The sequence below is a fragment of the Kogia breviceps genome, chromosome 19 (assembly GCF_026419965.1).
Source record: "Kogia breviceps isolate mKogBre1 chromosome 19, mKogBre1 haplotype 1, whole genome shotgun sequence".
Lineage (NCBI taxonomy): Eukaryota > Metazoa > Chordata > Mammalia > Artiodactyla > Physeteridae > Kogia > Kogia breviceps.
The window spans coordinates 48,384,366-48,407,055 of NC_081328.1; the positions used below are offsets into that span (position 1 = coordinate 48,384,366).

At 56.9% G+C, this 22,690-nt stretch overlaps 1 protein-coding gene across 26 annotated transcripts in view; it reads left to right on the forward strand.

The window, feature by feature from the left end:
- Nucleotides 1–22,690, forward strand: part of RBFOX3 (RNA binding fox-1 homolog 3) — a 505,472-nt gene that overhangs the window by 413,452 nt on the left and 69,330 nt on the right. For 2 of the 26 annotated variants that reach the window (XR_010838270.1, XM_059048507.2), the window contains exon 1: nucleotides 10,726–10,821. The exons of 19 other annotated variants lie outside the window; for them this stretch is intronic. Coding sequence is in view for 5 of the 7 variants with exons in the window: in XM_059048507.2 (XP_058904490.2) it covers nucleotides 10,729–10,821 (93 nt within the window). In the remaining 2 variants the exon portion in view is untranslated. Of the gene's footprint in view, nucleotides 1–10,496; nucleotides 10,822–22,690 lie in introns of those variants that run through there. 5 more of the 26 variants (XM_059048506.2, XM_067021680.1, XM_059048505.2 and 2 more) reach the window with 5 other exon arrangements.

Consider the following 22,690-nt stretch of genomic DNA (forward strand, 5'->3'; position numbering starts at 1 on the left):
CGTATAGAATTCCTATAAATTTGCTGTTAATTTTTAACCACTGCATCCTTCTCTTAGAAAGTGTAGCAATGATTTGAAAATCTATAGACGATATTTTTAAGTGGATAGAGGCGGAGTAGGGGGAATAAATCCAGTGGGGGCTAGGTCTAGAGAAAAATCCTAATAAAACTGCAGGGAGGGGGGAGCATGAGAAGGCAAGTCTGGGGCTTCCTCAACTCCGATGCAAACATTTCTTCCAAATATATGGTGTATTGGTGGCAGCAAGGATTGATCAGAGTCTGATCCAGGAAGATCCTGCTCTTAAATGAGAATGGCTTTGCGCACTGGGTTCTCCGTGAACAAGCACATTCCCTGCCCCCACTGGGAGGTAATTTACAAGCCCGGCTTCCGAGTGTAATCTTCCCGCATTGTACTGGTCCACGTGCCTCCCCAGATCGCAGCACAGACCGGGTCTATAAAAGACGTTTTGGAGGAAATGGCAGCCACACAGGATTCCCCCCTGACCCCCACCAAACAAGTGAACCCCCGGGTGCTAAGCAGAGAAATTAGCCTGCCTTTCAGGAGATGCTAATGACACAAGTTGGGAGGGCATGAGGTAGAGCCAGAAGGGAAACTGTTGGGCCTGCAGAAGCTCCAGGCACTGAGGACCAGCAGGGAGATGGGCTAGGTAGTCCTAATTAAGAACAGCCTGCTTCTCTCTGGGGAGGTGGTCAGAGAATAAGAAAGCTGGATCTAGGACTTCCCTGGTGGTGCAGTGGTTAAGAATCCGCTTGCCAATGCATGGGACACGGGTTCGAGCCCTGGTCCAGGAAGATCCCACATGCTGTGGAGCAGCTAAGCCCGTGCGCCACAACTACTGAGCCTGCGCTCTGGAGCGCGCGAGCCACAACTACCGAGGCCTGTGTGCCTAGAGCCCGTGCTCTGCAACAAAGAGAAGCCACCGCAATGAGACGCACGCTCCCCGCAACGAAGAGTAGCCCCTGCTCGCTGCAACTAGAGAAAGCCCACGTGCAGCAACGAAGACCCAACGCAGCCAAAAAAATAAAATACAAAAATAAATTAATAAAAAAAAAAAACCTTACACTATTAAAAAAAAAAAAGAAGAAGAAGAAAGAAAGAAAGCTGAATCTAGAGGAAGCCTTAAAGGGAGACTGTGCGGGTGAGAACTTGCAGAGTGAGATTTATTTGGCTGGGGTGGACGTTTTGGTGAAAAGTGGTCATCAGCAGGGCTAGCCACTGGCAACCTGCAGCCAAGCAGTGAGGTCCTTTACACCCACCCATCTGCGTTTGGCTCAGGAAGGCAGGGGTGTAAGCAGTACTGGACGCCCCAGGGGGGAGCGGGGGTTCAGAGCTGTGCCTGGTGCTGAAGGGCTCGCTCTTGCAGGGTTGAAGTGCTGAGTGCTTCCAGCTCTCCTTCCTGGCTTCCAGGAGGGCTGCAGCCATGGACCTCCACGTCCAGTCCCTGTCCCCACCCCTGGAAGAGGGAGACATTGGCTCCAGGCTGGGAGGGTTATCAGGCGGCAGCAGCGATGAGAAATTGGGCCACGGAGCGATTTGAAGGTCCCAGTGTTTGATCTACTGCAGGGCTGGCTCCTTGCAGCTTTGCTGCTCCGAGTTTGGTGACCTGAGAGAATTAAAGCTGCCTTAAATACAGTCTCTGTTGGCTGTATATTAATCAAGCAGGAATCAAAAGTCACAGCATCCTAGGGAAGTAAGAAAAGGAACAGACGGCTCCCCCCCCACCCACCCATCCTAATGCAGCAACTCTCAGCGGGAGGAAAGGCTGGGAGCTGCTAAGAGCAGCACAGGGCCCTCAGCTGGCTGCCAACTTCCCCCAAACCTCCTTGCCAGTGAATTCTCAGAAACCTCATGCCTTGGAACTTTACAGTTGTGTCGATGCCAAAGCAGCACTGGACCCCACTGCTCGAGTAGATCAGGAAGGAGGAAGGCTTCCCCCTCCAGGAGTGAGAGGCAGTGGAAGGGAAGCCAACAAGGGCAGGGGCCCCAGAATAGCCTCACGTCTAAGACCCCCTCAGCTCCACCAGAGATGTCCCACTTCCTTTCTCTTGGCAAACTTTAGGGAATCTAAAGAAGCAAGCAGCATCCAAGGCCCCTTTCTCTGCTGCACTATCCTCCAGTGGGCACCAATTCATGAATCTTTCCTGGTGTGTTTTGAGCTGCCAGGCACGGCTGATGCTAGCCAGGGTCCTACCTTCCCCTCCCTCCTCACCCTGGCTCACCTCCTCAAAGCCTGAGAAAGAGCACATATTTGGCCTCTGTCACCCTGCAGGTAAGGGGAAGAGAGTCTGCAGGTAAATTCTGTTCCTCTGCTTCCTGGCAGACAGGCATGTCACCACCCCTGTGAGTCCTGGGACAAGCTCAGCTCTCATGAAACTTCATTGGAAGAGCCTCCTGCACCCAACGCCCACCTCCCAGCACCAGCCACCTCCCTGTTCTGTCTCTCTGCTCCTGTCTCCAGCTTGGCACTGGCCGCCTGACACAATGCACCTACCTCCCCAAGGCCACGCACTTTGCCAGGACAGCACTGCCTCTCTGGGCCTTTGTGGCCTCAGGCTCCTAATGAGTTTTTAATGAGATACTTCTTTGGCTTTATGGGGCAGGAAGGGGCAGAGGAAGAGCCGGCGCCAGCCCCCTCACATTCTGCTTCTTGCACCCGTGAGGTTGCTTTTTAACTGGTTGAAGCTATAAGCAGATGTTTGACCCAGAATCTTTCAGATTTGTTCAGAGTTTGGAGGACCTGACTTTCACAGTCCTTGGGCCCAGACTATCCCCTGATCGTCACTCCCTCTCTACAGGGCTGCCTGGGTCTGTCCCTTTGTTGCCCCTCCTCAACCAAGGCTGAAGGAAGGGGCATTGGTTTCTCTGTTAAGTAAGATTTATTTTAACTGATGGCAAAGTGCGGAGTCCAACTACTTCAACTGCTGTCTATGAAGAGGCAGGGAGCGCGGAATGGGCCCTTGCGGCCTCTACCCTAGGCAGCTCGGACCCATCCACGTTGGATGAAAGAACACATCTTGACCCCTTTCCATGGCTCTCTGCTTAGGGACCCTCCATGCTTTGCGTCTTCAGTTCAATTCTAATTGAACTTGACACAAGTTCATGCTGGTCGCAACAAAGGGAGATCCCCAAATGTCACGTGTACAGGCTTCCCTTCCCGACACCATGAAGTGTGCGGGGCTGTTGTTGGGCCTCTTCCTTGGAGCACACAGCCTTGTTCTACAAGTTCTGGTGGGTGATTCCCAGTCCCTCTTGGGCGTTAGAGGAGGTGACAGTGGCTTCAGCTGACTGGTCCAAGCTCCCCCTCGGAATTCCTTCAAGGCTTTTCCCCTTTGAATAAAATTAAGGTGAAAAAGGTTTGTGTGAGACACAAGGCAGAATTTCTTGACAGCCAAGGTGATAAAGATCTGAACGAGCTCCCCAGAGAGATGTCCAGGTCTCCCTCTGTGGAGTACTTCAAGAAAAAAAAAAAAAAAAAAAGTACCAGTCCCTGAAAGCTTCAGTGACTGCGAGCCAGAAGGCAGAGGGGGCTGGACTCTATGATCCCCGTGTCCCCTCCAACTCCATTGCCTGTGCGTGTGAGTGTGTCTCTCCCTTCCAGGGACTGTTTCACTGCGTGGGTAGTGTGACCAGAGAGAAAGGCGATCGCGCGCTGTCCCTGGTGCTGAAAGGCAGCAGGTACGGGCGCCGAGGGCAACTTTAGCGCTCAGGTGGGCCTGCATGGAGCTGCGGGTTTTGTAGGTTTCCCTGGTCCCACGGCCTCTGCTGGTGATAAACCTGTAACATGAGCCCTGCTTTAGTGTGAGCAGAGGCTGTCGTCAGTCCTATCTGCACTGGGGACTCTACCATCCAAGGGCATTTCATTGGTGAGCCAGCCAGAGCTGGCATCTTCATCTCCAAGCAAATATACAGACTTCCTGTGCCTCTCAGGACTCTATCTTTTCTGTGGACAGTCTCAGTGTTGGCACAAAGGAGCCAAGTAGATACGCCCAGATTTAGGTGGGACTGGAGAGCTCAGGTGGTGGGCCAGGCTCAGAGTGTGAGATGACGATCCAGGAAATTGAGCATCTCATGACAGACCAGCTAGGAACCCTGCAAAAGGGTTTCCTCCGTCCAGTGGCAGCTTCTCTCCTTGGCTTCCTCATAGAGTTCAGCAACCCTCCTGAGTTCTCGCGACCTCCCGCCTAATGAGAAGGAGGAAATTCAAGATAATTTTGCCGTGTAGACTGAGCGGCAGTGTGATTAGTAAGTGCCCAAAAGCTACTGCAAATGATGATCACATTAACAGATTTGGTTTGGGGTTGATCCTGTTAGGAGAGAAAGCCAAAGGCTAGTGAGGAGGCTGCTCAGAGGAGCACATGAGCCAAGCACAATCGTGGAAAGGAATCTAAAGGCTCGTGTGAGTCTGTGAACCAGGAAGCGTGTTTTCCAGCCTGAACCCTGCCTCTCCCTAGCTGTGTGACCTTGGGCCTCCTCTGTGATCCTGGAAGTGTCATCATAAACCGAGGGGGCATCATTCTACCTTCCTCATCTACAATGTGAAGATCAAATGAGATGAAAAGGTTAGGAAAACACTGAGCCAGTGTAAGGCATTGTTACAGTTAGCAATCAATACTGTTAGTAAATCACCACTTTTTCCCTTTGTACACTCTCATTCCCGAGAAGTTTAAGCAAACAGCCAGGCTCTTGAGACTTTAAAAAAAATTCTGCCCTTCTCCCTCCTCTGGCTTCTGTGGGTTCTGGGGCCAGCATCCTGAATGGTGGCTGGGCCACACCAAAGAGCACAGATCTGTTTCTCCAAGTCTCTCTCAGCCCAGGCAGCCTCCTTGCCAGGAGCTCGTGGCCCAGATGCAGCAGAAGCCTGCAAAGAGCTTTCCAGGGCTGTAGCTGCCGAGGCCTCTTACCCACCAAGCCCCGAGGTGGAACATCACAGTGCTGGCTGATTTCAGATGTTCTTTTGCTCTGTGCTGAGCTCTCTCCCCCTCGCCAGAAGAGCAGAAGGGAGAAGTCCTGGGGGCTCATTTAAAATAAATAAAGCTTGGCAACAGTGCTGAGTGGGAAAAGCAGGGAGGGATGGCACCCACAGCCCTTCTCTGAGAGCATTCCTCTGGCTCCCAGGCCCCGAGGGGAGAGGAACTTGCCAAAGAAAGATGTGCTTATAACTGCAACCCTGTGCAACTTCGGGCTTTGCCCATATATCTCGAGTGTGCCCTTTGCTTTCAGTCTCCGTGTATTTATTATGTTTAATTTTGCCGGGACATGGTTGTAAGTGAGACGGATGGACCCGAATGTGGCTGGCAAACGCCTCTTAATTAAACAGATAAATAAACTTCCTCTGCACGCTGATTTTTACTTTTGCTGCAGTCTCTGCTGGGGCCAAGGGGACAGGACCAGCGGGTAGGGGTGTCCCTGCTGAGCTGGACGGTGGGCGCTGGCCACGGCAGCCTGGGCTGGGACTGACTTTCTCTCTGTGTTGGGAAAGCACTTGGTGGCACTTGGTGGCTCAGGGATGCAGAGGGGCCCAGGGGTGGGGAGCACCCCCAGTGGCCCCTCCTTATAGGACTGACGTCAAAGGGGAGGCTCTGGCTGGTGTGAGTGGGCCCTCTGCTGGATGCCTCCAGCGTGGCCTGGTCTGCCCGGGCAGCGCACTCCCATCCTGTCCTTGCAGGGGCTTCTCTGGCAACTCCCCTGCCCTTCTGGAAGAATAGGACACACCAGGGTGAAGCAGAAACGGTCCCCACGCCCAAGTTAGGGAAGCCACCGCCTTCCGGGAATCTGGGGGGTTCCTACATCTTACACGATGACTTAAGAGCTTCTTGTCCTCAACCTGACATTTTCCCAGTGGTGTCAGGGTGGTGGAGGCACCCCAAGCAGCCCCGAGCTTGGAACTGGCCCCTGACTCTACTCCTGTTCCCTTGTCTGTGGAAAGGGGGCATGAATTCCCCCGGAGAGTGTTCAGTTGGTGATGTGGGCATCGGGTTGGCTCACATAAAAGATGCTTCGTGGGTCACCCCATGCCCCCTTAAGCACACCCTCTGCCCCCGAGCCATGGCCACCCTAGCCGACTCCACTGTGGAGGTGCCGTGTACAATCTGCTGCTCCCGCCTCCTTGGTCCCCCGGCGCTCATGCCCAAGCCTGTGCCAAACACCCCAATGCTGGGGCAGAGAGCTCTGGCTCTGCTGGAAGCACAGAGCACACTGTCTTTGGGGATTATGGCCGGCTGCAACCAGAGACGGTGAGCTCACTCCTTGTCTTGGGAAGCCTTTGCCAAGTTCCACGCTGCTCTCCCTGTGTGGGTGAAGCCTGAGGATGCCAGCCTGGGTGCTCAGAAGGGGAAAGAGGCACAGGCCCAGGAGTAACCTAACCCCCAACCTATCCTCCCCTAAAGGCACTGCAGGGCTTCCTGTTTCTTGCTGGAATCTGCCAAGGTGCAGCCTTGGAACTTCCAAGGGATTGGAGGTGGTGTTGAGTTAGGCAACACTTTCCCAAATCATTTGGCCACCGAACCGCCACCTTTGTTAAAAACACAGACCATTTAAAACACTTTGGCGCATGCTCTCCCAGGGAGACCCCGTGTGCCCATTTCACAGAGGTGCACAGCAAAGAGACTGAGAGTGTAAAGCTGTGGGCCTGGATCTCCCGGGCAGGCTTGCCCAGAGTGGGTGCAGGAGAGGGGGCAATGCCTGCACCCCCAATAGGGCCTCCTCCAGGGAAGGTGACACAGGGTGGGGGCAGGAAGGAGCCAGGAGATCTCCAAAGCCTTGGAACCATCTGGACCTTTTGAGGTGCCTCCTTGCCTGATATTTATAGTGGTGCCCAGGAGCACAGAAATAATTACAGCTCAGTTCCTGCCTCCCTAACAAGGCCCTTCTCAGATTCAGGGCGAATAGGATATTTTTTTCCTTGGCTCTTTTTTTAAGTAGTGAATATTAGCACCGGATTGACAGCTCTTCCCAGCTCGCAGCCTCCCTTCGCCCCAGAAGCGGGGGCAACTGAGCACTGGGCGCCCGGGCATCCCCCTCCCACTCAGGGCCACCCACCCTGGCCCGGGAGACACCAGGGGCTCCGGAGGGCTGCGAGGAGTCCAGAGGATCTGAAGACCGTTGTACCCCACAGCCTAAAGTGTTGCCTCTGCACCAGGCACTGGAGGTTCTGGGTGAGGATGGCACAGACTCAGAAACAATCACGTTAGACGTGGTCCGTGCCACTGGGGGGCTCCCAGGAGCACTTGGAGGGGTGCAGAGCATTCTTCCCCTTTCTCCTCCAGACCACAGACAAGGGATGGTCCTGACACGATCCAGACACACACCCCAGGGGCACTGATCTTTCTGAAGCAGCCTGGCCCAGCCCTCTCAGTGCCTGTGCTTCCTAGGTCCTCCAGCAGCTATAGTCGACTCACCTCTGGGACGAGCTGAGCCTCGGGCTGGGGCGGGGGTGGGAACAGGGGCAACCAAACGCATCCCTGCTAGGAGCTACTCCAGGCATTAGCATGAGGCTGTGAACCAGCCAGCAAGTTCCCTGCCCTCCTGACACTTCAATTCTTGAAGGGGAGACCGAGAAGTGATCGGGGGTGGGGGGGGGCTATTTAGCTGTTCCATGGCCTTACCTCCCCCAAAAGGCACCCCCACACACACCAGTGCACCGAGGCCTCTTCAATTTGCCATTTAGTCATTGGCTCCTAGTGAAAGTCACAAGTCCAGGACACAGCGCATGAGGCCGTGGGCATGCAGCCCCGTCCTGAGAAACAAGCCAAACACACATGTTGTTCAAATCCTTTTTCTGGAGGTTTTCTTTCTATTCTGTTTTGCTGTTCTCTCTTGCTGGAGCCCGAGTGTGATTAGGTGGCTGACGGAGACGGGTGTTTAGACATGCTCTCCAGGCCTGACAGTCTTTGGAGGTGAGGCTTGAAGGCAGGTGGCTACGCTGAGATGCCCACTGATGACGAGGTGTGAGGCTGCTGGAAGCAATACTGGCATTAGCCGCCACCCTGGTTTTCTAAGGGCCAATAAGGGAGCTCTGGAGTCCCTCCACGAAAGCTTCCCTGACCACACGCCAGGTCTAAGCTCACCCCAGGTCTGAGCTCCCACTATCCTGGGCTATCACAGCTCTCAGCACAGTAGGTTGCAGCCTTGGTTTGCTGGCTTGGTTTCCCCACCAGACGGTGTGCTCTCTCCAGTACAAAGAATTTTATTTCTACAGCTCTAGCATCTGGTGCAGTGTCTGCACACAGTGGATTCACGATAAGAAAAAGCATGAGAGTCAACTCAAAGGGTGTCTCCTGTGTGTTAGGCACTGTTTAGGATACACTCCCAAGTCCTCTTATGGGAAGGATAAAGCGTTGATCTCGGTAGATGCTCTGTAGCAACAGTGAATTAGCTAGTGAACGGGTCACAGGCAGGGTGGACTTGGAGCCCAGGGCTGAGTGTGAATGCTACATGGCTGCCCAGATTCCTGAGTGACAACTGACAGGTGCTAGGAGAGGACAGAAGGAGAGGGAAGGCTTCTGAAACGGGGCAGAGCAGCACGACTCCAGACACAAGCGGCCTGCAGAGCTGCCCTGGGGTCTGTGGCCGGGGCCACTCTGGGGTGCCACCCTCCACAGAAGAGCAAGGTCTCCGCTGGCAAATGCTGTACCCAGTCGGGTGCTCCTTCTGCAGATGCCCCAGGCCTCAGCACTGGCCCACCCTGTTGCTGTCGTAGGCTGTAGGGGCACCTCTTCTGGGATGCTAAGTTAATAACCTGTCCAGCCTGAAGGCAGGGGTGGTCTCTGCTAGTCCATAGCCAACTTCCCCCATCCCCACTCTGTGCCAGCGCCATCCCTGGGGTCAGCACAGTGAGGGATTCCCAAAGAAAGGTCAGGCAAGGATGGCTACCTAACACAATGGGTCAGCTCTCCCCAATGCCATCTCTCCTCTGACCCTCATCTCTTCTTCCGTCTGCCTCCCTGCCAGATGTTGCACAGCCCCCCTTTCCTTCTTAGAAGAAGAGGAACAGGAGGTGTTACGTTCGAGGGACATGCGGTGCCTCAGAGAGGGGCATCCAAGGGACACACACCTGCCAGCCTTGTTCAAGCTGAGCTTGTTCCCTAACTGCTTGGAGGCAGCCCATCCGCAGTCCCCACCCCTTGCTGCTTCTTCCTAAATGGCCCTCATGGACACATCCTGCGGCAAGTGCTACGAGACATCTCAGACGTCATCCACCCAAACTTTCAGGTTAGGTGCAGAAACCAAAGCCCAGAGAGAACAAGCAACTTTCCTAAGATCACACAGCAAGTGAAGCTGCCTCCACCTTACTCCCAAGCCAGTGGTCTTCCCACCGCCAGGCGGTCCAGCACTGCTTCCCTCCAGAGTGGGGCTTGCTCTCCACAGTGAGAGCACAGGAATTACAGGTACCTTTTAGTTAGGACAGCTGAGTCCAGAATTGGTAATAGGTGTCCGGATTCACCTGTGGCTTGTCCTGGTAAACTGGGCTTGGTCAGGGGGCATCTGGCAAGTGTGGAGGCGTGACAGGCCCGTGGGTGCGTGTGTGTGTGTGCCTGGTGAAGCTGCAGACTTACGCACGTGTGTACACACACGCACCTGCCACAGTGGTGGTGCATGGACACAGTCAAGCCCTCTGTCAGGCGCTGACTGGGGTCAGGGGTCTGACTGTGCACTCCAGCTCCACTGATGTGCGCACAAGTCCGGTGTGTTTGTTTGGGTATGGCGAGGGGAGCACGCGGCTGTGGCCAGTGCCCCTTGCCCCTCACCCCTGTATATTTAGGGTCCACAAGACCGTGTGCCTGGGGGCAGGCCTGGGGTGTAAATGGGGCCTGGGGGACAGCGGGAGGGTGGGAGAGCCTCCCTGGGGCTCCAGTTGGGCTTCCAAGCCTGGGGCAGCAGGAGAAGCGTTCTCTAGCGAGGAAGCCTCTGCGTAGATGCCCTCATTACATCACCGACATCCCCGCCACTGAGCCGGCCTCCCTTAGAAGAGGCGCTTCTCTGAACGCCAAGCAGGACTAAGCGCCTTCCGGTCGGGCCGCAGAGCCTGCAGAGCGGCTTCTTCTCTCCGCAGCGGCCGGTGGACAGAGCGGGGGCAAAAGGAGATTCCACAGACCCCAAACTCGGGAGTGGCCGCTGGATGCGGGGAGGAGGAGGGGAGCGGAGACCAGTGGGAGGGTGCGAGGACTGACCGCGCGGGCGCCGGCGGGCGAGGGGTTAAGTGTGGGATCCGCTGTTGTGCTGTCGTTCCGGATTCTCTTCCCTCCGCGCGGGGCTGTTTGATGTTGGAGTACGCCAGGGACTCCCCCTCCCACCGCTACACACGCGCGCACACGCGCACTCACACACGCACACGCACCACTCTTTGCAGACAGGGCTCCGGTGGCTCCAAAGTGACGGACTCCCTCTCCCCTGCTCCCCTCATCCATTCTCTCGCGCATATAGCCTCCCTTTGCCATATTCTCGCGCGCGCTCTTTCCAGCGTCCCCGCCCGGGCAGGGGAGCACCCGGCAGAGGCGTGCCGCTTTCCTTCCATGCCTCCGTCTTAAAGAGCGCCACGAGGGGGAGGGGAGGGCCGGAGGAGGAAGAGGAGGAGGAGGAGACCGAGAGGGCGCCCGGGAGGCAGGGCGCGCGCACACACCGAGGGACGCGCGGAGGGTACGAGCCGCGCAGCGAGCGTAGAGCTTCCTCGGCCGCCGGGCGCCCCCCTGCCGCCCCATGCTGTGCTCCATGGCGAACTCGGGCTGCCTCCTGCTGTCCAACTCCGGCAGCATGCTCCCGCACTCCGTGCCCTGCCCGCCCGCCTTCCTCTACCTCCAACAGGTAAGCGGCCCCCGGCCCGCCGGGCCCCGGCCCCCACCCCGGCGCACGTGCGCCCCGCGCCGCCACCCACACCCGCACTTGGCCGCCTCCGCGCCGCCGCTGGGGCCCCGCTGCGCTCCCCGCGTCATGGCGCCGGGGCCCGATGGGGGGAACTGCGCCCCTGCGCGGCGGCCGAGCGCGGGGTAGCTTGCGGCGCGCGCGGCGCGGGGCCGGGGGCTGGAGTTTGGGGTGTCGCTCGCAACTTTTCTGAAGGCGCGGGAGGGGGCGGCGGGCGGAGTCTCGGGGGAAGCTGGAGGGGAGGGGGCGGGGGTTCTCGGCGCCGTGGTCACTTTGGGGAACTTCATGCCGGGCCGCGGGGGCGAGGAGCCCGGCCCTCTCTGGCCGGTCGGGAAAGCCTGGGGGCCGCGCGGAGGCGGCGGCGGGGGCGCGGAGCTCTACTGCAGCGGGGACCGCGCGCCGGCCTCGGGGAAGGCGGGCCACCCGCCTGATGGGGCTGACGACGGAGGCCCCTGAAGCTCCGACTGGGGAGGGGGCTGGGCCAGAGTTTTGCAGTCTGCGGGGCTGCGCAGGAAGCTCGGGCTGGCAAGGGGGTTGCAGGAAGCCAAGCGACTCTGAGCCCCCAAAATCCTCAGGGCTGCCCACGGGGAGATGCGCACAGAAAATCAGCTGCCCCCTGCCTGCTGGCCGTGGTGTGGAGGGCGGGGGTCCTGCGATCCCACCTAATGCGGAATCAGTGGGGACATTTCATTGGGGATAGAGGAGGGACTCCCTTGCCTCCCCCAGGCCCCATGGCCTCTCAGGGCCGCAGTTCCCAGTGCCAGCTTGGCCAGAGCCAGCTGGGGGGCTGCAGTACCTTGCCTCATCCACCCTGGCTGCCCACACCTTACGACCTGCCCTCCTCTGCGGCGCTGTGGGGCTGCCTTCTTTATCTTTAGCATCCTCAGCCTCTGCTTGGACCTGCAGGGTCGGGGTGACTGCTTGGGGAGGCCTGGGGCTTGAAGGGGGAAGATAGTGAAAGCCGGGAGAGCTTCAGGCCGACCATCCTGGGGCCTGCCTGACCCGGGGGCCGGGGGGGGGGGCGGAGGGGGCGGGGCGTGGGGACTCCCATAGAACCAGGTCTGCACCCTGGGCTGGATGTGGAGATGGGAGGCAGAGGGCAGGGGGTGCCACCCCAAGGCTGACGGTCAGGGTCAGGCCAGGCCTAAGTGAACATGTTCCTCCACCACCTCTCCCATGGGTATGTTTGAAGGGAGGATGGCAGAAGTGTGTGTTGCTTGGAGACAAGGAGCGGTCAGGTGGAGCTGGGCCTTTGGATGGTGGGTTCTTGTCCTTTTGTGCCCCTTTGGGCTCTCCAGGGAGCCAAGAAAGAGAGAGCCATCGGAGGTGGCTCAGCAGGAGCTGGGGACACGGCAGACAAAGATGGGGTCCTCGGCTGAGCCAGGGCAGCTCTGAGTCCCCAGGCTGCTGGGCGCCTGGGTCAGCCCCTTACACAGATCCACGCAGCAGGAATTGACAAATGTCAGCAACTGCAGAGGAAGGGACAGGGGACTGACTGTGCGGTCAGAAGCAGAGGGTGGCCGGAAGCAGCCTGCAACCCGGAGCCCTTGGTCCTTGGTCGCACCTTCCCTAGGACCGCCTGTGATGTCTGAGCAGTCCTGGACACAGCCCAGTGACAACAAGAGCCGCTGAGAGGGCCCCCATACCCCCACAGGCAGCGGGCATCCAATTCCAGGCCAGGGCCGACTCACAAAATTCTCCATCGTCATTGAGTCGCAGGCGATCAGGGTGGACCTCGCAGGTCAGCCTCCCAGTGCCTCCCAGACTTCCATGAGCGCAGGAATCCCTTGGGGATCTCTGAGGTGAGGCCTGTGAATCTGCATTTCTAACAAGCTCCCAGGTGGTCATGGGGCCCACCACTCAAAGTAGCCAGGATCTGCCCCACCCCCAGCCCCACTGGCAAGAATGCTCTGGGTTGCAGGAAGAGGCTTCCATAGGTAAAATGTAGAATTGGAGACTGATCCACAGCTTATTGGCTGTGTTAGGCAAGTCAGTTCATCTCTCTGAGCCTCAGGCTGTTCCTCTGAGAAACAGGGCAAAGGCGCCGTCCCCCCAGGTTGAACGGGAGGGTCAAGTTAAGATGAAGTAGCGGCAAGCCTCCGAAAAATGCCACACATTTGGCGTTATCTTGATGGAGTCAGACCAGTGCTCATAGTTGGGATAAATGCATCAAGAAGACCCGGGGGGCCAAGGTACCCAATTCCTCCAGTGCTGAGTGGATGCGTCCTCTACCGGTGGCATTTGGAGCCTTCTGTAGGGGCAGCAGGATGGCAAAAAGACCACAACCGAGACAGACCCATCCAAAATGGGCATCAACCATGGGTAGAATTGTTTGTGGGAAAGCCAGAGTGTGCACCTTGGGCCAAGCTTTGAACACCCAGTTTCCTTCGCAGCTGTTCTGCAGGAGATGGCCGTGTGTCTCAGCAGACTGGGAAAGTCTAGCCAGCCATTTCCTGGCTATTTGTGGAGACACATTTTTATAGGAGCACACGCAGCTCTGGTGGTCCAGGACCAATACCAAACCAATAATGACATTTCGTTCAAGACCCCACTTGTCCCACACCACCTTTGAAGTGAGACAGCCTCCTGCATCCCCTGGCAGTGGGGCTGAGGGCGGCTCCGGCCCAGCCTCCAGAGTCAGAGCTTACCTGCCCTGCAGGCTCCCACCGAGGGCTTGCAGGTCTTCCGTATGAGTGAGCCCTGGTGCCATATGTAGGCTGTGTATTCGGTCTCAACACACGTTTGATAACAGGAGCAGGAGCAAAAGACGTGAAATCAAGCAAGACAAGAGACGTGGTTTTCGGTGCATTAAGATGCAGGGTTTAAACAGGCAAGCTTCTGAAACATAGAGTCTTTCGCACTGGAAATTAGAAAATAAAACCTCCACCAGGAGAATTCCGTTCTCTCTATTAAAGCATCAACCTTTCCCCGCTGCATGGGCTGGACCCCAAGTGTGCTGAGCATGGGGCCGGGTCCCCTCTGAGACGCAGCAGCTCTATAATTAATTAGAGGAGCTTGTTGTCAGGCGGCCCTCCTCCCAGCCTCTCAGCCGTGCTGGTATTTTTCAGAGTTCTAACCATGCGAGGCATGACTTCAGGTCACCCGACACCAGGAGAAATCCAGCTGCGGTTTGGGCTCTGGTATTTGTTCAGAGCTCACCCGAGCGGCCCCCGGGCCTCACTCAGGCTGTGTCCCACAAGGCCTGGCCTTGGTTTCCCCACCTGCACAGCTGGCCGCCTGGGGGCTCTGGCTCTCTGTGAGTACCTCGGCCCCCTCCAGGGCAGCCCGGAGCCGTGGTCCGCCACATCTGGTCCCTGCTAGGGATCCAAGGATAGGACACAGAGAGGCTGTTGTCCTGGTGCATTGCGGCCAGCGAGGGGTGGAGCCGATACTGATCACCTTTCACAGCAAGAAGTACCTCATCTGGAAATCCAGAATATCATCAAGACTCCCTGAGAGGCCCTAGTCTGGGCTCCAGTAGAAGGAAGTTGTAGAGAGTGTGAAGAAAAACCCCCACGCCCACAAAATGGGATTTTTTGTCACGGTAATTACTTATTATTAAGCTGCAGTGTCCTATAAAAGAGAATCTTATCGCCACATCCAGCTGGTAAGCTGGGAAATCCCTCTGGGGAAGACAGAGATGTAAGTGCCCTAAGTTTTCTAAAAAGGACTGTTGGTGACAGAGAGGAGGGGACCGTGCTGGCAGGTTGCCAGCAGGTCGGAGAGGGACCAGACCCTGGAGGATGGGAGCGCTGGAGGCCTTCCCGAGGGCTGTGTTTAGAGTTCTGTCCATCTTATCATCTTTATGTTCTTAATCAAGGTGAAATCACAGATGGCCTCAGTTGTCATTGGCATAAACATTGCCAGAAACCGGAAGTTTCCGTGGAGGATGTGGTGTTTCCACCCAGCTTCCTGATGTGAGACAGATTGTTTCTTGGAGTTGGTAGCAAAAAGCATTCCTTCAGGGTGTGGAACCCAAAGGCTCCTCGGGGAGGCCAGGGAATTCTAGGGTCTGTTCTGAGATTCATTAGGAAGCTCTGCTCTTATTAATAATCATTCTCTTTAGGGTAACAATGCTGCTAGTCACAGGAATTTTTAATGAGGATTAATTACCGTAGCAAAGGTAGCACTGCTTCTTACACCTTCTTGACACGCCTGGGCATCTTGTCTGTGTTCCTGGGCTGTTGGCATGTCACCGTGGTGTGATTCTGGGAACCCCGTCTGAGACACACGTGTTCGTGGTGACATAACATGCCTGTGAGTGCACCCCAGCCAGGGGGCAGGGACAGGTACAAAACAACAGCTTCTCCACCTGCATCTTCAGAATTACATGCTATTGAGGTCTGTTCCAGTGGCCGGAGCCACACGCTAAAAATTATCCTGTGAACTGGAGAATTTACCTAAACCAGTAGTTGAGGTCCCATGATGCTCATTCTAAATTGAGCCACCTGGTCAGGGACCCCTCGCCCCCCACCCCCCCAGGGAGTCCTTGGGGACCAGAGATAGCGCTCTTCTAGCTGCCCATGCCTTGAGACGCTCATACTTAGGGTGAAACCAACTTACTCTGGTGTCGTTTGGTTGCTGAAGTAACTCGGTTATTTCTATGGGTTCCCCCTCAGTTTTTGTTCTTTGGCAGCTCCTGTTGGTTCCTGAATCTGCTAAGTGTATGTGCACGTTTTGTAGTTGAGGAAACCGCGGCACAGAGAGGTTAAGTAACGGCTAACTCGTAAGGCCCCCGACGAGGGACTTCCCTGGCGCTCCAGAGGTTAAGACTCCGAGCTTCCAATGCAGGGGGCACAGATTTGATCCCTAGTCAGGGAACTAAGATCCCACATGCTGCGGGGCGCATCCAAAAATAAATAAATAATAAATCCGCTGATGGGCAGAGCCTGGGTTCGAGCCCAGGCAGCCGGACCCCAGCATCACACATCTAGTGAGGAACAAGGACCCTCCAGCCACTTTCCTCGCCATGCACAGAAGAGAAGTAAGTCAGCTGCAGCCTCGAGTTGGGGAAAGTGGAAGCAGCCTGCCTCCGAAACCCAAGGGTCCTGGCCCATGGTATCTTTCTCAGAGTGGGTTTCTCTGAAGAGCGAGGAGCAAGGAGCTGTGTCTAGCTGGATGGGCGATAAGCGGGGCAAGGAGTGGTGGCCGAGGGGGGATCGAGCCCCGGGCATGGACGGAGGGTCGCCTAGTGTAGGATGTTCAGACCCAGCGGAGCGTGAAGGCTGGGCAGAGCTGAGCAGCCGCAGAGCCCCGGCTCTGCTGTGGGGCCTCCCTGCCCCAGAGGTGTGGGTGCATGGGGCTGGGTACGGGCTTCACGGGGGCAGAGGAGCTGGCACGGCGGGCGTGGGCTAAGCCAGTTGGAGTGCTGGGGGGGCAGCAGAGGGCAGGAAAGAATGCTGCAGCCGGGCAGACCGTGCCTGTGGCCTGTCTTCTCCCACCGGCACGGCCAGGTGCCCACAGCCTGCCAGACTAGCGGGCAAGCACTGAGCCACACAACTCGGGGTTCGCAGAACGCCGCCATCCTTGGAGGAGGCGAGGCTGAGGTCCCAGCCCAAGTGCCCTCTGTCTCCTGTCCTCGGTCCTGGGGATGGCCACCCGCGGGCGGCTCAGAGCAGAGTACCAGGTTCCTGGGGGAGGGCGGGAGGCTGGCAGGGCTTCTAGCCAGCTCTGGGGTGGCACCTGGCACCCAACTGGAACCCGGGCCAAAGGCAGTGGTCCCACAGGCAGGCAGATGTCAGGAGGGAGGTCGGCAGCTGGGGGCCTGCCTGTGACCGGGGCTGAGTCCCACCCAGGTGCCCGAAGCAGCAGCGCACTGCGGGCCTGCAGAGGGGGCTCCCGCACTCCCCGAGGGCGGGGCTTTGCGGCCACCCCGGACCGCTGGGGGCTCCAGTGAGGCTGCACATTGCTGTCCCGCCTCCAGCACCTCTCTCCGTGCCTCCCCCAGGTCCTCAGCCTTTCTCTTCTGCCTTCATGTCAGTGGTTGCCCCTAGAATATTCCCTGCTGCTGGGCCTCTGCCGCCCTCTCCTCCCCTTCCCCCGGCCTACTTTCTCGCCTCTCTTGTATTCATTTTCTGTTTTCCCCTTCGCCCCCGACTTCCTCGCAGGGGATTCCAGCCCCTTCTCATCCCCCAGACTCTGGCCAGCCCGTGCAGCCCCCTCCGGCCCCCTCCACGGCCTGCCAAGCCACTGGCCAGACTCTTCTGGCCGGGGTGTCCCGTCAGGGGCTGCTCATGCATTACAAATTGCATCTCCATGGGATCACAGGCCTTTTGTGTCACCCAGCACGGCTGAGCGTGGTCCTTGGTGTCCAGGACCCCCAGGGGGAGCGAGTCCAGTTCTGGAAGGAGACCGGGTGGGGCTGGGACTTGGGCTTGGGCAGGAGGCCTCGGCTGCTCCGGGGAGCCCTGGGCGTCCCTGGTGCCAGCCCATCTGCCACAGTGGGGTCCCCACCAGCCGCAACAGAGACGTGCCAGCAGCCTCTGAGAGGCGGTGGAGGCTAGTCTTCTCCCCGCCCCCGTACACCCCCCAGCCAGGGGCTCCAGCGGGCAGGCACCGTCTTCATCCTCCTGGGATCTTTGAGCAGCTCAGGGAGTCGACAGAGAAGGAGAGGCGAAGGAGGTCAGCAGCCACGATTATTTATGGAGTGGCTGTTTGTGCCAGGCTCTGCAGCGGGCCCTGGGTGTAGAGTTGGGAATAAGAAGAGCCCCCTGTCCTCCGCTTCCTGGGGCTCACAGGCCCAACTCAACCAGAGTAAACTGGTTCTAAGAGCAGCACGTGTCTCTCCCCCTGTGGCTGTGAGGGCACGTCCAGAGCCCAGCCGGGTGGCCTGAGAGGGGAGCCAGCCAACGCCTTCCCTTCCCGGCTGGAGCTTCTGTGTCCAGGTGTCTAAGCTGGGGTTTTACATCACCTTTCCTTCCCTTCCAGGGGGCTTGCCGGGCTGCAGAGCCCCCTGCTTGCTCCCCTGAGCCTGTACCTACCCCGTCACCACCCACCCAGGCATGGCGTCCGGCCTCTTAATCACTCCAGCGGGCGGCTCGGGTGAGCCCCGGCGTGGTGACTCAGTTCCGCGTCTGGGGAACGTGGGGAGCTTGTCCACAGGGGCAGTGGGGAGCCCCTGGCCCCCGGAGCCCCCCAGGCAGGAAGGAGGCTGCTTTGTCCTGCTCCGCAAGCCAGTGCAGGGCTGGTCCCACACAGACCCCCAAGGTCACCCACTCCAGGTGGTCCTGAGAGGAGCTGTCCCACACCAGCCTCAGAGCGGCTGCCGGGCCCACAGTGTCACGGGTGGAGGCAGACGCTGCCTGTCCTGGCCCCTCAGCAACCGGCCCTGTGGCCTAGAGCACACTCTGGTCTCTTGGGGCCTTTGGGGCTCATCTGCAGAGCGAGGGTACAATCAACAAATGGCAGGACGCCGGGGGTTGAGCCAAAGTGCCATCCAGCAGCAGTGCCAGGACCCCCTGCATGTCACCCGGCTGTGCGTCCTCCCTGCCTTCACGGAGCTCTTGTTCCAGTCCGGAAGGGAGGGGACGGATCCACAGAAAGGCAGATAAGAAGGGTGACAGACAGAGGTGGACGTGGAGGACGCGGAGTGGGGGCTGTGGTGGGGCGGCAGGGCCCCCCACGAGGGCCGAGAGCACTTAAGCTGAGCCGGGAAGGCAGAGGCAGCAGCGCCAGGACTCAGGCTGTGTTCTGCTGGGACTCGTGCCCGCATCCTTCCCGGGAGGACCCGGTGCCCAGATCACAGCTCCCAGAGCGCAGTCTCACCTAGACAAATGTCACCTGTGCCCGTTCTGTGCTAAGGGGGCCGAGTGTGTGTGTGTGAGTGTGTGTGTGCAAGAGCACATGTGTGAGTGAGGTTGTATATTGTGTGCATGTGGGTTGTGTGTTGTGTGTGTGTATATGCGGGGTTGTTGTGTGTGTTGAGAAGCCGGAAGAGAGCTCGGGGCAGTTTAGCTTCTGTGTGTGGTGTGTGCAGAGCTTGATACAGGTGTGGGGAAGGGTCCCAAGAAGACACCCGCAGAAACCGTCCCCATAGAAGGTGGGTGGTGTGAAACTTAATCTGTCTTGAGCTGCAGGGTGAGGCACGGTGGGGAAAGGCCTGGATTAAGAATCAGGAACATTCAAGTTCTGATTGCAGCTCTGCCTGACCTGCCGTTCTCCTCCTGGGCCTCATTCCCTCATCTGTGAGCAAGTAGACAGGACCAGGTCAGGGCTGCCCAGACCAGGAAGTGGGGTTAGAAATGGAGAACGAATGTGTGGAGTTTTCCCATCCCAGCCGTCATATTTTGGGGGGGAAGTTACTGCCAAACCATGGTGTGTTCAAAGAAGGGTGATTAGGAGGATCAGCTAAAGGTATCCGGGAGATTCAACCCGGATCTCGGCTGAGGTCAGCAGGTTGGCACATAAGGGAGAACAGACCCTCCCCACCTGGACAGGAGCAGAGGGTGGCAACGGGCAGTGGGTTTAGAGTAAAATCTCTAAGAACATTTGTAACTGGTATCTCCTAGCTTTAGCATTGGTTGTTACGTGAGGTGGTAAGTTCCCCGTCATCAGAGGAATGCAACAGAGGCTGACTGGTTCTCTACTTCAGAGGCTCTAGAGCAATGCTGTACGATAAAAATATAACATCAGCCAGTAGGAAAGTTTACATTTTCTAGTAGCCACTTAAAAGAAGTGAAAAGAAACAGATGAATTTCAGTAATACATTTTTTAAAACCCAATGTATCCCAAACATCAACCCATCACGTATGATCAATGTGAAATAATTAATGAGGTAGTTTGCATTCTTGTTTTTGTACCAAGTCTTTGAAATCTGGTGTAGATTTTACACATACGGCACATCTCCACTCAGACTAGCCACGTTTCCAGGGCTCAGTGCTCACGGAGTATTGTGATTAACGTGCTGGGCAGATCCAGAACTTTTCCATCATCACAGGACGTCAGCTCTAGGCCTCGCTGCTCAAAGCCTGGTCAGCGGCCCAGCAGCACAAAGAGCCAGCGAGAAACGCAGATCCCCGGGCTCCCTGAACCTCCTGCATCTGAACCGGCGTGGAGTGGGGGGTCTGGGGGAGTCACACTGCTCCAGAACTTGGTGTGTTTCAGGGGATGTGGATGGGGTGGCCTTCGGATCCCTGTCGTAGCTACAGGTCTCAGAGCCCCACTGGCCCCCAGTGCCTGTGTACAGGCTGGCTGTGTCCTTGACAAAGCCTTCACCTACCCCTGGCAAAGTGGGATAACTAGGAATCTAAGTGTCGTAACTTTTCTCATTAAGATCAATCTATTGACTTTTGTGTGTAAAATAACTGTTTTAGTTAAGTGACGGTGATACCCACTGTTCACGTTTTCAGTGTCCTTATTTGGTAAAATAAAAGGTTGGCAATTCAAATCCTCCACCACCCTTCTTTTAAAAATACATTTTACTAAATAGCCCTCTTCAACAGTCTGGAAACCAGTGATCTCGAGCAGGAATCCTTGGGCCAAATCCGTCCTACCGTCTGTTTTTTAAAAAAAAGTTTTGTTGGAACACGGCCACGTTCGTTTGTTCACGTGCTGCCTGTGGCAGCTTTCACGCCACAGCGGCAGAGTTGAGCAGATGCAACAGAGACCACAGGGCCTGCAAAGCTCAAAATATTTGCTGGAAAAGTTTGCTGGGCGGGAGGTTGCTCCAGCACAGAGCAGCGCTGCCCATAGAGGTACAATGGGAGCCCCACGTGATGCTGCGTTTTCTAGCAGCCACATTGACCAGCATGAAAAGACACAGGTGAAATTCATTGTAATGATACATTTTATTTCACCCAATCCAAAATATTTTCACTGCAACATTTAATCAGTCTAAATATGATGGAGGGACTTCCCCGGCGGTCCAGTGGTTAAGATTCCGCACTTCCAATGCAGGGGATGCGGGTTTGATCCCTGGTCGGGGAACTAAGATCCCACATGCCGAGTGGCCATAAAATGATCCATTTTTTTTTAAAAAAAGAGAAATATGATGGAGATTTGGGGTCTTCTTTTTTCATGCTAAATCTTCGAAATTCACTGCGTATTTTTTCATTCATGGCTTGTCGCGCGTCGGACCAGCCAGACTGCAAATGCTCAGTAGCCCTATGTGGCCGGGGTCTGCCCTAGTGGACAGCGCAGGTGTGGAAGGAATGAGGTGCGTTCCAACTGGGGCATCTGGGAAGGAGACTGAGAGGAGCTAGGCTCTTCCCTGGGTGTCATTGGGGCTGGGACCTGCAATAGGTGAGTCTGTGGGCAGGACCATCCCAAAGGGAGCCAGCAGTTTATATGGAGAGACAGAGAGTTGAGTGCGCTCAGGGCCAGTTCCTGGACTGCCTGGAGTGTGAGGGTGAGAATGATGATGGGAATAGCTCCGAGTCTAGGCTGAGAAATTTGGACTTTTTTCAGTAGGTAATAGGGAGCCACGGAAGGTCTTTGAGCAGGGCAGTGACACGATCAGCTCTACGTTTAAGGAAGATGAATCTGGGATGGAAAGGAGACTACAGACCAGGCAACAGCCAAGACCAAGGCTTGGGCAAGAGATGATGGGGCCTGACCCAGCAGGCAGTGGGGATAAGGTGGGGTGAACAGGAAGATTTTGCAGAAGCGGTGTGCCCCAGACATGCTAACAGATGGGTCATGGAGAAGGCGGGTCCCTGCGGAACTGGTGGTTTCTGGTTTAGGGCTGGCACTGATGTGGGGTGAGTGGGTTGCTCTGGTGGCCGTGGCCTTAACCACGTGATCTCAGCCCTCGTGAGCCCCCAGGTCCTGGCTCCTTGGTGGAGAAAGTCTTCCCCCCTCCCGCACCGGCACGAGTCCTCCTGTGCGCGCCAGGGCAGGCTGCATGCCCAGCGGAGGGCCCTCGGGTCCTGCCCTCTCCTCCAGCCTCCTTTCAGGTCTGTTGGACCAGACCAGGGCAAGTGCCCCAGACAGATGTGAACATCTGGCTGTGCCCTTCTGGACGCTTAGCACCTTCACCTCCTGTCCTCCCTTCACCTCCAGTCCGAGCCCGGCTGCAACCCGAGACAGTCCCTCCTGTGCTACCATCCCCAGAATAAACCTGCTCCAGGGTGCATTTGCAAGGTAGATGGGAAGGCAGCTCCCTGGCTCCAGAGGAAGAAGTGTCCCCACATGCCCCAGCCCCGGTTTCCCCAAGCCACTGTCACAAACACCTGGCCAGGGAGGTGCATGCCAGGGGCTGGGGGCAGGCAGCCTCCTGGGTGGAAGGTGAGGGGAGCGGAGCATCCCAGGAGGGACGGAAAGGTCACAGGTCACCTCTGTACCACCTGGGAGGGCCTCACAGACAAGGAGGCCAGGGCGATTCCAGGCATGGAGTCTGGTGGGGAAAACACATTGGGAAGGCAGTGAAGCAGAGGTTACCTGAAATGGGCCGGGGCTGCGTCGCCTCCCTGAACAGGAGGATGTGTGTTTCTCCCCAGGCCGTTCCAGCCTTCTGGCCTTTGTTCTTGTGTCTTTCGCCGGGAGTACCAGTCCCCAGACACTCGCCTGACATGCCTTCTCATTTCCTCCGAGACTTTGTTCTCTCTCATGAGACCCTTCTTGACTTGATTGTTATTAAGCCATTTAGAAGCGCAGCCACCCCTCCTCATCTTTCTCTCTCGAATCCCCTTTGCTATATTTTTCTTCGTAGCATTCGTGGATTTCTGACATACTTCACATTTTACTTGTTCGTGTGCCTCTACCAGGGGAAGGACTGTTGTGTTCACTGTGTTTCCCAAGCACCCTAGGACAGTGCCGGGTACATGAAGATACGCAGTAAACATTCACCGTGTGATTGAGATCTGCCCTCCCTCCG